Genomic DNA, 18,053 nt, shown 5'->3' on the forward strand with positions numbered 1-18,053 from the left:
GTTTCTCCCGTCAAAGACTGACAAGATTTACTAAAAATTCTCTAAAAACCTAATGTACTGAATGAAACCATAACAGAATAGTTTCTTTAAATGTTTTTATTAATTTCATGTTGACAATTACATGGACCCCCCCCCCCTTCCCCCCCGAAGCTCCCAGATTAACTTAATTCATTACTAACCAACTGAACACAGATATTAGTTATCACATCTAGACTCAAAAGCAAAAACCAAAGAAAACATGACTTCTGCAACTCCCTCCCCAAGAGAAACTCCAACAAAAAGGACAGCAAAACATGCTGACAGATTATAGGATCGAGTTAAAAAAATATGCAGGTTTGTAACTGAAACACTAAGGAGAAATATAAAACGCGCCGTTTATATAGAATGAACGAGAGAAAGAGGTTTGCACCTATTAAAAAAAAATATTTCTTTGAGTGGTGGGAAAGGAAGGAAGAATAAAATTTATACTTGAAAAATTATCCTATCTTCAAGCATCACCACACCCATGACTTACATCACGCATATTAGTTCAGCAACGTGAGGACACGGGTACGAACGATGCACACTTTCACCTGTTCATGAGTGTGTCTGGGTGTGCTGTTTGCATGCATACATTAAAGAAAAAAAAAAAAGGTCTAAATAAAACATTCAGGATCCTGACTCAGACTACAGTCAAGCTTTTAGGGTGATACCATTTTGTTTTGTCCATCAATGCCATTGTTCAGTGAACTAAACTTTCATGAAACAATCCACATGAAGCAAATTTGCACTGCATTGGATCAGTTTCCAACAACATGAACACACAGGGTTGCATGCAACAGTCAGAATTCTGTATAAATATTAGTAGGAAACATTCAGCAGTTGGCAGACGTGTATAGTAGTATTAGCAGTAGTTACTCTATTAATCGGCTGCTCATTTGATAACGTTGGTGCGTTCATAAATACAGGTGCACTTTTGACACTGAAGCCTTAAATACGACTGCTTCCAGGTACATTTAAAAGCAAGATTCATGTAGAATATTCAGTGCCAAAATATCGAGCAGGCAATAAGCAAAGTGCATCGAGTCGAGTTTTCTCCTCTTACGTTTAAGTCCCTTATAGATGTGAATGTATGAAGCCACATTAGTCATGTTGTCATTATAGCTCTATTGGCACAGCACAGTTTCTTGTGAAACCAGCCATGGAAACAAATGCAATTAATAAAGAAATGCGTGTTTCCAGCTTTCGGCACGTGTTAAATTAACAAAACCTTTAATATACCAATTCAAAACCACCAAAACAGTTTCATTCCCGCTGGTCTGAGGCCATGTTTGTTAGAAGGCTGATCCCAGATTAGCCAAAAAAAAAAAAAAAAAGACCACCTTTTACATGGGCTGCCAACACAAATCGCACTTCTTCCTCATTCTCTTCAGAGCAGTAACAGGCCACACAGTCATCTCCACGATTCTATACAGATAACTCAAGCATAAGAATATTAATACTACTCATTAAGATGCCAGCCTGGGGAGTCAAGAGCAGTTACCCTACATGTGACCTAATAGTCATAATCATAACACATTTACATGTGAACAAGAGCCTGAGTCTTAAACAAATGCCAGAGGATATTTGATATTAAATATAAAAAGCAATGCAAACTACTTCACAGCAAAGAGCTTGTTGTAATCTTACTATACATACACAATTAAAAATTAACGCCAAAAACGGTACAGGAAAGCGAACTAGAGCGAATCATCCCAGCTGGTGCAGTGTCCGTATCCCAATCGATCTGCGTGCGCGAGTCTAGTAACAGTGTGTCACAGATTTATAATACATCAGTAGGTTTCTTTAGGGTGGAGGTCTATGCGAACAAACATCACTCCTGGCTTCTTTTGTCCAGTTTCTTCATCCAACTTTTTTTAATTCATTCATCGTGTTATTTTTAAGTACAGACATTTGTTTTAAATCAAACCCTTGTCTTTATTTCACCAACTCTTAGGACACTCCAAAACCAGGTCACAGATTCAATCTAGTTCACATCCCCTGCCCAATGTTGGGTACCATAAATGGACATTCAGTTGTGGAATTACATCATTTCCTGCATTCGAGTCACCAGCTTCAGTAAGCGTCTTCACCGAGCGTCTTCCCTAATGCTCATAATTAAGCTTCAGAGTTAACATTGAAGGATATTGAGAAGCTTCAGGAGATTTTAAAGAGACTAGCTGGTTCAGTGCACATGGCTGGTAAAAGGTTTATAAGGAGGAGAGAGGTTAAACTGGGGAGGTGTAGAAGCTAGAGATGCAGGGATTCTGGAGGTGGTCATGAAGGGATCAGAGGCGCATCATTCCGCTTTACTGCGCTTCACTGCCTTGGGAAGCTTCTCCTGAATCCTGGTTGGTTTAAAAAAAAAATAAAAATAATGACGTTATTAAAAATCAAATAAGTCACTATGCATTAATAAATAGTAAAGGTTATAAAACAATTATGGTTAATTAGCTTAATTTCATACTGAAAAGATGACAGAAATCTTATTATTTCCCCTTTATATTTTACTTCAAGTTCACCTGAGGGTTTCCTGAGGGAACTCAGACACCAGTGAAACAAGAGGTCATAAATGACTGCTCGAGAATTCTTAAAACTAACAAACGTCGGCCTTACACCAAGCGATTTCCCATGCGATTTCACTGTCTCAGGCAAATTTCCAATGTCGGAGTAAAATCATGAGTTCTGCTAGGAGTTGTGGTGCGCTGCCATCATTTCAATCGTTTGGTGCAAGTTGGTCAGAATAGCGGTCTTAAAGCGTCCCCCCCCATCTTGACATGCCGATTTAAAAAAAAAAAAACTAATCCAGCCGTATTCAAGATTATCTTTCATCTTGGCTCATGCAAAAATGAGCCTGAAAAGATCTCTAGTCTTTACAAAATCATGGATAAATCACTTGACGAGTCATTTGGTGGAAGGCCGGCATAACTGACTACTGACACGGTCTTTAGATATGAAAGGGTGTCAGATTTCAGCCTTTTAAAAGTCTTTTCAACATCTTGTTAGCATAAAGGTGAATGTAAAAGCTAAATATTAAATATAAAGCACAAAAATATTTACCAGAATTTGAGGGTACTAGTAATTGTGACACTTTTTTTACACATCTCTCACACAGACCTTAAGATAAAGCTAATCAAGATAAAATCTGTATTTTTCCCCCTCTAGGGGTGTTATACCTACCGTACATACAGATATTAGATAATTTAGAGTGCTTGGTGATTTGTAATTTGACAATTACAGATCCTTTTAAACTGCGTGTGCACTACACAACTTGTCACAGGTTTTAAAAGCTCACATTTTAGATCACAAGGTCCTTGAACAAGACCCGGAACTACTCAATTTGCTAAATCATGTGGTAGCAGTACAGTGCATTAAAAAAAGATCTTCAAGCAATGTTCACATCAAAGTGTGATCTCTGACTTTCTGATGATCTCCACTACACCATTCTGATGTTTGACATGAACATTAACTTAAAGTGCATATCCTGGACCAAATTCTTTTTTTTTTTTATGAAAGTACGTCCCTTTACACACTCATCCAGAAGGGTAATTTTGCACAAGGCCATCTGTCTCCAGCAGAAAAAAATAAAATACGTCTGGAAAAATCCCAAGGGAGTCTGGAGCCAGATTCGTGACGTTACCTGCGGAAGAGTCAGCAGGCTGCGAGAGCTTGCACAGTTTCAGTGCACAGCCTGTGTAGACCAAGTTTAGCAGCAAGCGATTTTGCATTGAAATATGGAATTGTCACCTGAGCGCAACGTGGGAAACGATGAGTACTAATCCCATCATGATTGGTGTTGCTACACCCTCCTACGATACATCTGTTAACCATTTTAATAATTACACGATAACGTTGAAGAAATTTGCAGAAAACCACCAGGTCGTTTTCTCAAACAAACCAGCGCTGGCGTAGGATTCGGAGGGAGGCGTCCCGCACGCGACGTCACGAAAATCAGTGTTTGCCGGGAAATCCAAATGCCAAGTTTTTTCAGAGGCGGACCAATTCGCCTCAAATGGCTTGATTTCAACTGAATTTTTCTGGTATTGTGCAAGGTAAAAAAATTGCACAGAATGCAAAACGTGACAGATATTTGACCAAAGTTTAACATAAAATAGGAGAATTACATTGATCTTGCCCCTGAATTTACCCGTGATATGCACTTTAAGTTCTTGACCTGTATCTGCATGATTTTATCCATTGTGCTGCTGCTACATGACTGGCTGATTGGATAACCACATACATGAGCAGGGGTTCCTATTAAAAGTGACCAGCAAGCATCTCTCTCCTATCACGCATCCTTCCTGGTCACTGTCTATCGCCTGTATGATCCTTTGATCCGGACGCACTGCTGATCATCTCACAGGACCTGTCTCTATCTGCAGTTCCGATTTTAAATGCAAATGCTTGAAAAGACTGGACTGTGCTTATAAATTGCAAGATCAACTCATTTCAATCACATCACCATCGGATTCAAACCTGGGAATGTGTTTCCAAATTCTAAAAATGCTGTAACCAGAGCGTCAGCGATGCAGTAGCTCACACGGCCGTACCGTGAGAAACCAGGCTCGTTTATAATTAACCGAGTTGCTCTTCATGAGAACAGTCAGAATCAATATCCATTGAAAACTCAGTGAGGAGCAGCGATTTTTGTGAATTGTGGACGGACGCCATGTGATGGCAATAGCTCATCAGCCTATGGTCATATGTGCTAATAAAAGGACAAAGAGGAGGAAAAATCTGATCAAATAAATGAAAGGTTGTGTAAACCAGAACACAATGATACCAAACTCTCAATTCTGATTGGACAGAAAGTGTTGATTAGTTTTCTAGAACAGCAGCTATGACGGTATTTCCAGCTGGAATTAAAATCAGAGGCCTCTTCTTGTACGTTACCGTTTCTTTAGTAACGGATTATTCACAGAGATGTGTAAGGCAGCGTCTGCAATGTACAATGGAATCATTCATTTTGAAGCTTTCTGTAAGTTTATTAAAACAGAGCTGCTGGCCAGGGAACTACTGTCTATAGACCCCTTTCACATGACGTCACCGCACCGCGAGATTTTGTTAGGCGCCATATTGGAAGACCAAGTACATGCACTCACAATATAAAACAAAGTACGAGCGAGAGTAAAGTGACACGATGGATGATAATTCGGGTTATGTGAGTACATTACCAGCTGCAGAAAGGGCACGGTATGTGGAGAAACTGGCTGTGATTGATGGGTTTGACCCATATGATAAGACTCGCGGCAAGGGAGAATGGAAACATAAGGAGGACCGGACACCAATTCTGCCATCTGTTTGCTACCCAGACATTGTAAACTATTTGTTGTTTACACCCAGTGCCTACACTCAGTGTTCGAACTATGCCGATATTTTCAGGGGGTCCCTTTTTTCCCTTGGGGGTGTGTGTGCTTGCGCTTGTCTCGGAGCGCGGATCTCCAAACACATGAGAAGCCTATCTTGAGCACATATCACGCGGACTCCACACACGCATCGCGTCTGAAGTCATACCTCATCAGGGGAAATCGTGTCCGCATTGGCATGTTCAAAAAACAACCTCGCGTCAATGATACCACACGCAAGAAAAAAAACAGTCAGGCTACTCAACAACCAACCTGGCAGCAGCGAGCAAGCCCCAAACCATCCTAAATTATTATTATTATTAAATTGTAGAAGTCTGGGAGGCTTGCTCCTCATCCAGTTATCAACTTGGGGCCAATTTAGCATGTTTTAAATCTGAATTTCTTGCGTTTGCTTACCTCAAAGTGTCCGCAGATCATGCACAGACTTATCCATTATATCCACAGTTTTTTGCCAAGTCTCACACAGGTTTCTTTCAAGTCTACTGTTGGGCCAATAAATCATAAATAAAACAGCTCAGATTTGTTTGTTTAAGTCGTTTGCCACTCCACTTTATTCTCGTGGGTTCACATACCGCTGCCGTTATTATCCCCTTATCACGAGTTTGTTGGTCTTCCAAAATGGCGCAGGGTCTGTTTACTTCCGGTTTCGGGTGACGTCAGTGAAAGGGGTCTATAGCTGCTAGATTTAACTTGCCTTATGGAAGTTCCACAACGTTGGGTATAACTATAAAATGTTCAAGAACACTTTGGGGAAAATTCCGGATGGTAACAGCATCACCGCACCCTGTCATTTATTCATTTCCTTACATCCAGTATTATGTACACTTATTGCATGCTCAATATTTAGATCATCAGAAGAAACTTACTTGGCCACTGCAGTATTAACCTGTGTGCGTACAACTTCAATGTAGTGATCGATCTGGGTCTGGAGTGGGGGCAGAGATTAAAGATCGTGCAAAATGGTTAATAAACAAAATGTCTCCTTCCAACACATTGTGTCAGATTTAAAAAAAAAAAAAAAAAAGGTTGCAGGCTTTCATTTCAGTTCTTTATGGGGACATAAAAGTGGGTTATCATGGTTTTGAGGTCACAGCACAACTTTCAGATAAAAAAAGGAAGGAGTAAAAGCTCGAATTACACAACGTTTTCTGATTATACAGTGTCTTGCAAAAGTATTCATCCCCCTTGGTGTTTGTCCTGTTTTGTTGCATTACAAGCTGGAATTAACATGGATTTTTGGAGGGTTAGCACCATTTCATTTACACAACATGCCTACAACTTTAAAGGTGCACATTGTTTTATTGTGACACAAACAATAATTAAGATGAAAAAACAGAAATCTGGAGTGTGCATAAGTATTCACCCCCTTTCATATGAAGCCCCTAAATAAGAGCTGCTCCAAACAATTCACTTTATAAGTTACATAATTAGTTGATTAAGATCCACCTGTGTGCAATCAAAGTGTCACATGACATCTGTATAAATCAGCCTGCTCTGGAAGGACCCTGACTCTGCAACACTACTAAGCAAGCAACATCAAAACCAATGAGCCTCCAAACAGGTCAGAGACAAAGTTGTGGAGAAGTCTAGATCAGGGTTGGGTTATAAAAAAAATCTCAAACTTTGAATATCCCAGGGAGCTCCATTAAATCCATTATAGCACAATGGAAAGAATATGGCACCACTACAAACCTGACAAGAGAAGGCCGCCCACCAGAACTCACAGACCGGGCAAGGAGGGCATTAATCAGAGATGCAACAAAGACACCAAAGATAACACTGCAGGAGCTGCAAAGATCCACAGTGGAGATGGGAGTATCTGTCCATAGGACCACTTTAAGCCCACAAAGTGGGGCTTTATGGAAGAGTGGCCGGGGGGTTTGGCGTTTGCCCAGCAGCATGTGGCAGACTCCCCAAACACATGAAAGATGATTCTCTGGTCAAATGAGAAAAATTGAACAATTTTTTTCCCTCCAATTCTGGAGGAAAACCTGTTTGAGTCGGCCAGAGGTTTGAGACTGGGATGAAGGTTCATGGTTCCAGCAGGACAACGACCCTAAACATGCTGCTAAAGCTGCACTGGAGTGGTTTAAAGTGAAACATTTAAATGTCTTGGAATGGCCTAGTCAAAGCCCAGACCTCAATCCAACTGAGAATCTGTGGCATAACTTGAAGATTGTTGTACACCAACGCAACCCATCTAACTTGAAGGAGTTGGAGCAGTTTTGCCTTGAGGAATGGGCAAAAATCCCAGTGGCTAGATGTGCTAAGCTAATAGAGACATACCCCAAGAGACTTGCAGCTGTAATTGCAGCAAAAGGAGGCTCTATAAAGTATTGACTGGGGGGGGGGATACCTATGCACACTCCAGATTTCTGTTTTCTCATCTTGCCACAATTTAAAAAAAAAAAAAAAAGTGCACCTTTAAAGTGGTAGGCATGTTGTGTAAATCAAATGGTTCCAACCCCCCAAAAAATCCTTTTTAATTCCAGCTTGTGATGCAACAAAACAGGACAAACACCAAGGCACTGTATCTAACGCAGCTGCAGAGGACAGCTGTGACATTTCATACTTTATGTAAAAAGAATAAACTCCAACAAATGTATTTAATGAAAAACAGCAAAGAGTCTTAGAGGGCACTTACCTTGTATTTCTCATACAGTGGTGGGACAGTAAAGGCAAGGATGTCCACTGGGGAAAAGAGAAAAAAAAAAAAAGGGGGGGGGGGGGGGGGGACACCACACTATAATAAACTTGGTTTGAGGTATTAGCAATAATTTGTGAAAGATAAGCCATAAACCTAGCACAGTGCTTCCTAAGGATGTCAATGCTTACCAAGAATGAGGATGGTGATGCCATTGAAGACGGCACCCACATACGTCAGCAACCACATGACCACGGCCAGCTGCAACGATCAAAGGGCAGGCAAGAAAACACAAAATGTTCGTAAAAAGCTAGTTAAATTGCCAGACTATTCATTCCAAACGAGGCTCAAACGCAAGACTGGGAATAATTATTTGTTTATGAATAGTTTATTGTGCACTAATGTGTGACAAAGACTAGGCGGCCAATTATAGAACCTGTGAACTGCTCCTTTCTCTCTGGAGGGCAGCGTGTTCTAGGTCAGTCCTCCAGCTCTTTAAAGCTCTGTGCCATTTCCTCTGAATACCACCAGCTCCCACACGCCATCAACACGATCAAAGAGGCTTATCAACACATCTCACTCATACAGACTCCATGTGTTACAAATTTCAGTGAGTGGAGCAACATGCTGTAACTAAGGCATGGTGGACAAACAAAGCCATCCTTTGTTGCTTTTTTTTTTTAAGAAATATACACTCAAATCCTCTGGGGCAGAAACCTTCGGCTTTTTGCTTAATTCTGAAGAACTGACCTTGAGGGAATCGACCAAGTCTTCGACCAGGAAGAGGCGGCTCAGCTGCTTGAGTGCTCGGTTGATGTAGGTCAGACTCGCGTCCACGTGCTTGCGGAAGGTCTCAGGAGGCAAGCTGACATCCTTCTCCATCAGTTCCCTGCCACAAGCATACAGGTCAACCTAATTATCCCAGCAGCTACAGTACTACATACTACCGAGTGCAGAAATGCCCTCAAGTATCTCGGAGGCTTTCGTATGCATGCAGAGAAGAGCAGAAATGAAAATGGAGCACATGGTTGTCAATGATGGTTTAAAGGTGACATTATCATGGATGCAAACGACGCACCTTTTGACGGATGCCGCCTTTTTCACGGCTGTCTGGGGGGCTTGTGTGAATCGTGCAGATCCGATGAGTTTTTTTTTTTTTTTTTGGGGGGGGCATTGGAGTCTCATCTCATTCTCTGTAGCCGCTTTATCCTGTTCTACAGGGTCGCAGGCAAGCTGGAGCCTATCCCAGCTGACTACGGGCGAGAGGCGGGGTACACCCTGGACAAGTCGCCAGGTGATCACAGGGCTGACACATAGACACAGACAACCATTCACACCTACGCTCAATTTAGAGTCACCAGTTAACCTAACCTGCATGTCTTTGGACTGTGGGGGAAACCGGAGCACCCGGAGGAAACCCACGCGGACACGGGGAGAGCATGCAAACTCCACACAGAAAGGCCCTCGTCGGCCACAGGGCTCGAACCCGGACCTTCTTGCTGTGAGGCGACAGCGCTAACCACTACACCACTGTGCCGCCGCGCATTGGAGTGTTCGATTATAATTTCAAAGTAAATTCTGTATTAAAATTACTAAATAAGCAAATGCCGTTACAGTCCATGAAACATAGGAAGTACAAGTATGAGAAGAAAACAGTAAATCAGAAAGCTGCGCACGTAAAGCCAATTACGTAACTTACGTTGGACTGATGGAAATCCTTGCGCGTGCAGTGAAATGCAGCCAGCAGCAGATAATGGCGCGCAGCCAATTGGCTTTACGTCCGCAGCTTTCTGATTTGCTGTTTTCTTCTCATACTTCCTATATTTCATGGACTGTAACGGCATTTGCTTATTTAGTAATTTTAATACAGAATTTACTTTGATGAAATTATAATCAAAAACACTCCAACGCCCCCCCCCAAAAAAACCCCACCTCATCGGATCTGCACGATTCATGCAAGTCCCCCAGACAGCCGTGAAAAAGGCGGCATCCGCCAAAAGGCACGCCGTTTGCATCCATGCATTATACCCCTTTTCCACAAGTTGACAGTTCCATTAGTTCTTAATGAAGTTTATGATGTGCTTTGACAAAACACCAGAAGCAGAAAATACCACAGCACCTTCTCACCCTGTGTAAACAGCCCTGTTCAAAACTGCTGATTTGAGTTCCTGTTCCCTTAAATGATAACGAACCACTGCTCACCCTCCCCCACCTCTTCTACCAGTCAACCAAGTAGCACTTTCCTCATGAATATTCATTTGCAAAGCACTTCTCAAGCCATGAGTGGAGACACTCAAATAAGGGGGTGACGCAATTCTAAAGAGCTTCACTCGTGACAGGAAGGGGAGCCAAATCTGAACGGCTTGTCGTAATTTGTGTTTAAATGTTCTTTTTTTGCCGTTCTGTTCTGCATGCATGTGGGAAGACAGGAGGAAGATTGGTGGATCGTCTCCACCACTGCCCACCAATTAGTGGATTCATATTCCAGTCTGATGGATGACTGGCTGCCTCACCAGCTCATCAGCAATAAATAAACCCAACATGGCGGCAATGTGAGGAAAAGGGGCATTTCCTCATCTTCACACGTTAGATTCCTCTTGTATTTTCCATTTGTTAGCTTCGGTTAGGGTAGGAGGGGTGGACTGCCAGTACAGTTATCCTGTTTTATGTAGCTAGGGGGGCATAATTTGGTTTCTTACAGGTTAAGATTTACTTAACCTGATTAAGACTTGTGTTGGCGTTGATCCACCCGACAGTTAAACCCAGGTTGTTCTACTGTTCCTTATGTAAATAAAAACCTACTTTTTGTCACCTTAAACTTGTTTGTCCTTGTGGCTACTTGGACTTGGGGAAGATTGGGTTTATTTTTCATGTTGCATCTCAGACACCCCGAGATAGACAGGGCGTAAAAACGTTTTCTGAAATGGGCAGCACAAAAGAAACTGGGTTGTCTGATTTCAGAGTTGGTTGCTTGGTAGACACTCCAGATACTCAAACGTGTGCACACAAGCAGTGAAAAAGTGAGCTTTTCGTAATATGTCCCCTTTAATAATATAGAGCCATAATTAAGAAAAAGAAAACCCGTTATTAACTTTGTGGGGCAGGGGTGGCTCACCTAAGCTCTTGAATCACTGGTACAAGCCCTGGCACTGCCACTAGGCCCATGAGCAAGGCCCTTAACCATCTGAATACATATTCCCCTCCTTCACTGGCAGAATAACTTCCATAAAAATGTCAATACCTCCAAAAAAAATTATTTTTCATGAAGCTTGTACAGCCATCCTCTACCTGGTTTCAGTCAGTAGACTAATTTCAAACTTTACCCAGAATCAACAATCATTCTCAAACATCTAAAACTCTTTGCCAACATGGATAGAACCCAAATTAGACAGACGGACAAGCTAGGAATGGAAGAAAAACTTTCAGAACCATCATTCATTCCTCAACCCTTCAAAAAGCCCAATGATCATAACTCGTGGAAGTTTCACAAGCTCACAAATTCCTCACTCTCACTAAAAGTATACTCCTGTATGGCACAATCCTGATTTGGTAATACCCCCCCCAAAAAAAATAAAAAAAAACCACCCCTCTACAGATGGGTGTTAAAAGGCATTACATGTCTAATATATCTTTCAGAAACCGTGAGTTGGCCTAGTGGTTAGCGTGTCCGCCTCTCAATCGGGAGATTGCGAGTTCTACTTGCAGTCGGGTCGTACCAAAGACCATCATAAAAATGGTACCTACTGCCACCTGGCAAGGCACGCTGCAATACAGATGCGAGTAGGGAGTCAAGCTCTTGTGGTTACCAGAGGACCAGCCCCCCACTGTAACCCTAGCTATGTAATAGGCGAGAGGCCAAGGGCTACGAAACTGAGATCAGCACCGCCCTATGCGCCACATGGCGTGGGAAGGACTTTGATATCTTTCAGAAGTTATCACGGTATTGGAAATAAGCAGTTTAGTTATAAATTATTCAACTCCTCCATTACTTGGTGGTATGTATCTAAAATGCACTCCTGTCCAAAACCTATAAGAGTAATCTCCATACCAGACCTATAAATTAATCCCGGTATCCCAACAAACTGAATTTCAAATGCTCTTGGTTCGGCTGTTAGTTCACACCTGCTGTGTTTTCACTGATCTAAAAACAAAACCACACAAAAAAAAGGGGGGTAGACTCAGACAAAACAATGCACATGTGAAAACCCTGGGTAATTTGATCTTCATGGTGTTTACTTAAAGTCTTGTCAAGATCAAACAGCAAAATCAAGGCAAATGTTGAGTAATACAAGGCTGCAGGACATTGACTCTGCAAATAACTCCAACTGTATCTGAATATTGCACAATATGGCATCATTTTAAACAAATGCTGTGTTCACACTTATACCAGTACGAAAGTGGTATAACTATCGATACAAAGTATACCGGTACAGTTTAGTGCATCTAGGGGTGTTCACACGGCAACTTTTACTCCGGTGTAGCACCGGGGCTGCCCCGGTAGAGCGTTCACACGGTACAAAGTTATACCGGTGTAGCCCCTGAAAGCTGCTTAAACCGGTGCAAATCTAACCCTGCTCGGGAGGTGGTTTAAGAAATTTACTCCGGAGTAAATGCTAGTTTGCGGGGCAGCACCGATATAAAATGGGACGTCTGAACGCTACAGGGGTAGACTCGCTACGCGTGAGGAGAGTTGATTACATACGGGCATTGCATAATTTTGCATCCTGGTATTTTGCGCTTCCAAAATGGCGAATATCAACAACAACAGAACTGCGTGTCTTCCAGTGTTGCCAGATTGGCAGTTTTAAGTGCATTTTGGCGGATTTGAACATATTTTGGGATGGAAAAAGTCAGCAATATCTAGCAACACTGGTGTCTTCATCCACATTGTTTTCCCGGCGCTTGGTGATGCCATGACAACCGGGAAAAGGAAGTACTTTTTCACGCATGCGCATATTTCATTTCCGCATTATTACTATCAGAAATGATAGTAATAATGATAGGAAATGATAATAATAAAAGGAAATTATATCAAAACTTTATTACTATCAAAGGAACTATCGCAGAAACTATCGCAGAAACTGCCGTGTGACCGCAAGTGAGGCTGCACCGGTGCTAACACGCTTCTCTCTAGTAAGCAGGGTTGTGACGTGTGAACGCTCCACAAAATTTACACCGGTGTCAGATATATCGCAACAAAATACATCGGTGCAGCATCGATGCAAATATGTGCAGTGTGAACAGGGCTTCTGTCCACACTAGCGAGAAATGTTTGCGGTTTTCTTTCACGGTAGTTGAAATGCGCGTGCGCGAAATGTTTCCGTGGTTACCGAGTAACTTCCTTCCGAGAATATGGCGGATGAAACAACGTGTGTGCGCTTTTTGTTGTCAATGTAGTCTCCATTTCTGCTGGTCATTTATTCAGTCGAATCGTATAAAACGCACGAGGCAGTTGAGAAAAACAAACGAATCTCCGTTCTTCACCATTTTATTCAGCGAAGACATCGATTGAGGTGTGTGACTTTGCGCATGCGCATTATATTTGTATCGATACAGAACCGCTTCATCTGTCCACACTACGCGAAGCGCTACAGTACTGGTATGAAACCCATACATTTGTGGGTTTCGTACCGATACAGTACCGGTATAGTTGCTAGTGTGGACAGGTGTTGCGGTACGAAAGTAGTTTCGTATCGGTACAAAATCCCTAGTGTGGACAGGGTAAAAATCTAGCCATTTTCTAACCATGACCAGTTGTGCATCGTTTTTGCCCCCAATTTGGCTTCCACCATTAAAACCCATGAGATACTGAGGCTCATGTGCAACCAACTCAGAGTCAGAATCATTTCTCTTACTTGAAGGGGTGTCCGTTGTTGGACTTCTGCACAGCCTGGATGACGGATTTGTAGACACGGAAGGAGATGGTGACGCAGAGTAGTGCCAGGAGCAGGTAGGAGATGACGCTGATCACGCTGAACGCTGCCAGAGACAACAGCAGTAGCAGGGAAATGCCAAACACCACACCTGACTTTTTAGGGTCCCGCCAGTAGACCAAGTCATACACTGCAAAACAGACAATGCGTGCGGGTGTGTGGACATGTCCATGGGAAAGTGTGTAGTGTGGTGTTTGGTGTGTGGGGAGTGTGAGAAATGGGGGAGGGGAAAAAACACCAAAGGCAATTAATAGAAATCATTCAGACTTGCCCAAATCTGTATTAGAAACAGTTATGATATTTAGTAATAGCTAACAAATTTAACATGAGTTTAAATTGAGATTAAATTGTCTACGAGTTATGCAAGTTAGAGTTCTCAAAATGGCCTCCAGTGAAGCGTTAAATGAACCTTTTAAGAAAGTCTTGTATAACTGGCAGCTCGTATGTACGGAAGCCGAGAGAGGCCCTTCATATAATCCTTTTTTTTATTCACCTTGTTATCCCGAGATAACGACATAATTCAGGATCTCGAGAAAACAACACAACTAAAACAAAACCGTTATTTCGAGATCTCGAGAAAACAAAACTGTTATTCCGTGATCTCGAGTAAACAGCTGAGAAATGGTTCATTCAGGTGCGCCAAGAGACTTGTGATATGCTGACTTTGGGGCTATTTCTCATTCTGTATAGACGCAACTTTGGTCGTTAGAATGTCTGGAATAATCGATCACCTAATAAGGCAATATTTTGATCAGGGGTTGACACAGGGAGAGATTGCATCAAGTCTTTTAATAAGGGATAATTTCAAAATTAGTCCGCGGCACCTCCGCAGAAGACTGGCCCCCCTCTCTCTCAAGGCATCGTAAAAAGCCATTTCTGCTCTGTTACATGTCCGCCAATTTCTAAGTCTTCGTTGTCTGACCCACAGGGGGCGCAGCTCTGCTAGAAATCTCAGCTGTTTTCTCGAGATCATGAAATAATTGTTTTGTTTTTTTGAGATCACGGAATAATTGTCTTGTTTTCTTGAGATCACAAATTAGTTTTCTCGAGATCCTGAATTAATTGTGTCGTTATCTCGGAATAACTGTTTTGTTTTCTCGAGATCTCGAATTAGTTGTGTTGTTTTTTTGAGATCCTGAATTAATTATGTCGTTATCTCGGGATAAAGTGAATAAAAAAAAGATTATATGAAGGGCCTCTCGTGGCTTCCGTACGTATGTGCACAGATGCCTTTAGTACATGTGCTTCAACATCTCAGGGAAGCTTTACATGCTCATGTGTCACTCATGATTTTGCATAACATTTTTCAAGCCATCAAGCTTACTCAGTTTTCATCTCTGCTCTTCTTACTCAGAGTTCCAGACTTTCCTCACAACCTTCATCTCTGATTCCAGTTAGAACTCCTCCTTTCTGTTCTAGGACGCCTCCATAGGACACTACAGCACAAGATCTGACTCATGCAAGCGCATACTGCATTTCAGGTTACCCTCCAGACGCTCGTCTCTCGCTACACAGAAACCGCACAAAGCGGCCTGTGCACGTGAAAATGCATTTTTTTGATGAATTGTAGATGTGCACCATTGTTTAAAATATTTTATACCACAGCACTATTGAAGTCCTGAATTGGCTCGATTAGGTGTTGATTAAATTTTCTAAAAACAGCAGTTTTGACTACAGTGCCGACAAATCAAAGCATTACTTGAACACTCCTTCAAAATACGTTACTGTTTCTGTAGTAACAGCTCATTCACAGGGACGCAAGAAAAGATGGATGCGACAATCAAAAGACCAAAAAAAAAAAAAACCACAACCCACAACTAAAAAACAAAAACACCCACAAGAGAGACTGGGTAAAGGAATGACTCAATATAAGGCCATCCTTAAAAAAAAAAAAAAAAAAAAAATCTGTTTCCTGTCCACCGGGTGAGCAAAAAAAAATTCAGTCGGGAGGGAGGGATTTTTTTTTTTTATATGGATGGATAAGAAATCACAATGCTGTGTTTGCTTTTTCTTTCAGTACTTTATTACAAAAGCAGACACATTTAATAAAATGACAGTTTAATCAACTGAAACTTGTACAAAAACTTTAAGTTAGCATTTTAAATGCTGACTGCAACATTTGCAAAACTTTTACAAAGGTACTTAAAATGTCCGACACACGGACTTTTTGTAGTTCTAAATCGAGCGTTAGGCCTAGTTCGGATGAAATTACACTATTAAAATGATCACTGAGTGATTTGTTTTTCTGAATCTTTACTATTTTGTTGTTCGCTAGAATACCATTTTGCGATTTCACACTTAAGCAAATGTTTGAAAACTCCGGATCTGCTTCCTTCATGGTGGCTGCCATTTTTTTGTGCCGCACGGCGCATGCGCAGAGCTGATTCGGTTCAGAGTGCGTGCGCACTCGGCGGAGGCAGTAGTGTGTCGGAGGGAACAGAAGCAGAGATAACGCTCATTTTGTCTCCGGTAAACCAGTCTTCTCTCGTTCAATTTCGCACTGGCATCAAAAGACATCGTTGGTTGTAAATGAACCCAAACTGAGTGGTTGGAGTGTATTTTCATACACAAATGGAGAAATGTTCCCTAAGTGTGTAATTGTGTAGCCACCATTGCAGACCGTTGTCGTTGTTAATTCATAGCATGCTCAGCTGCGTGAATGTATCATGCACCGAAAATAAGAGATTTACAAGCCAGGAACGCCTCATGATGTAATACGCAAGAAAAGAAAGAAGATTTACTGCCATTTTACTTTGTATTTAAGTGAATAAATAAATAAATAAATAAATAAGTCTGTGGAAAATGCATTTAATCCTGGGAACTGCGTGCACAGGAGTTTGTTTACTCCCCCCCGGCTGGCTACTTATTTGTCATGGCTGGCTAGTATGAGCCTTAGTGGAAAGCCCTGGGAAGGCGGAAATGTCAAGTTCGATTTTAGATTTACAAACCCGAAAAAAATGTCGAAAAACCGGCGTTAAAAAAATAAAAATTTCAACCGCACAAACGGCACTCACCTGGCCGGTGGACCGGAAACAGAACATTTTTTAATAATGGCCTCACAAAATAAGAGTTAAAAACTGTACAGTGTTATAAGAAAAATAAGACACTCCGGAACATGTTGTTATAGGAAAATGATCAACTTTGGGGTGGCAACATTAACTCTACTTTGCATCATAGAACAGCATGACACATTGGTGTTTTATTCCTTAAAAGAATTGACCTTTACAGGGATTGTGTTCGCGCTGAAATGTTCACTCCACACAAACGTGTCGATATCGGAGCCCTTGTTCTAATTCAAACGAAACAATATGCTTCATTTGGTTTTGCTGAATATTTCTGAACCTAACTGAACAGTAAACTTCTCTGCTTTGAAGGATAAAATGTGTTTCAATATTCTCCATGACAAAAATGTTATTCCATGATATCTATTGCCATCTATCGACAAAGTATTTTGTCCACTATAAAAACATTACGCGTTACAATATAAACAAGCCACATGCTAAAAAATGTTTACGAAAACGTGTCATGACATAACTGCAACACAATGGACCAAAGCTGACGGTTCAGAGCTTCAGAAAGCACACCATTGTTTCCACTGCTCCATTTCAGAGCATCTGAGGCCAACAATGAGTAGCAGCATGGGGTTTCCTTCTCGCTCACTGCAGGGGTAGGGCTCTCCCAGCATGCTTTGCGAGTGCCCAGAGGGAGCCAGCCTGGACTGAGTGCTCATTCATTATCCCTCCCTCCCTCCCTCCCTCCGCTCTCCTAAGCAGCCCCATATACACCAGCACGTCCCAGCGGTAGCCAAACTGCAGTGGCCTCTTTTCAGTAGCAGCACTGTTAAGCTCTTAAAGGCGCAGGTGCTGTTTATATAAAATAAGGGTGGGTGTTCAGACAGTAAAGAGGAGGGGAAAAAAAAGGAAAAAAAACCCCACACAGCCATGGCGGACCCATGGAAGCAAAAACATTCCATCTTGAAACATTTAAAGGTAGACTACCTTTCAGATTTTAAGTGTAGGTCATAAAAACCTACACTTTTTTTTTCGTTTCCGGTTGAGAGTACGTCGTGCGCGTTCTGGCTGCCGCTTCTCA

At 41.8% G+C, this 18,053-nt stretch overlaps 1 protein-coding gene across 3 annotated transcripts in view; it reads right to left on the bottom strand.

Moving 5' to 3' along the window:
- Nucleotides 1-1,234: 1,234 nt before the first annotated feature.
- Nucleotides 1,235-18,053, bottom strand: part of rtn3 (reticulon 3) — a 44,250-nt gene continuing 27,431 nt past the window's right edge. For all 3 annotated transcript variants that reach the window (XM_060933987.1, XM_060933970.1, XM_060933978.1), the window contains 6 exons: nt 13,884-14,091; nt 8,779-8,917; nt 8,220-8,289; nt 8,029-8,075; nt 6,251-6,309; nt 1,235-2,366 (listed from right to left, as the gene is read on the bottom strand). In XM_060933987.1, coding sequence (XP_060789970.1) covers nt 2,318-2,366; nt 6,251-6,309; nt 8,029-8,075; nt 8,220-8,289; nt 8,779-8,917; nt 13,884-14,091 — 572 coding nt within the window. In that variant the 3' untranslated portion in view covers nt 1,235-2,317. The remainder of the gene's footprint in view (nt 2,367-6,250; nt 6,310-8,028; nt 8,076-8,219; nt 8,290-8,778; nt 8,918-13,883; nt 14,092-18,053) is intronic.

The sequence above is a fragment of the Neoarius graeffei genome, chromosome 1 (genome assembly GCF_027579695.1).
Source record: "Neoarius graeffei isolate fNeoGra1 chromosome 1, fNeoGra1.pri, whole genome shotgun sequence".
In the NCBI taxonomy this organism is placed as follows: Eukaryota; Metazoa; Chordata; class Actinopteri; order Siluriformes; family Ariidae; genus Neoarius; species Neoarius graeffei.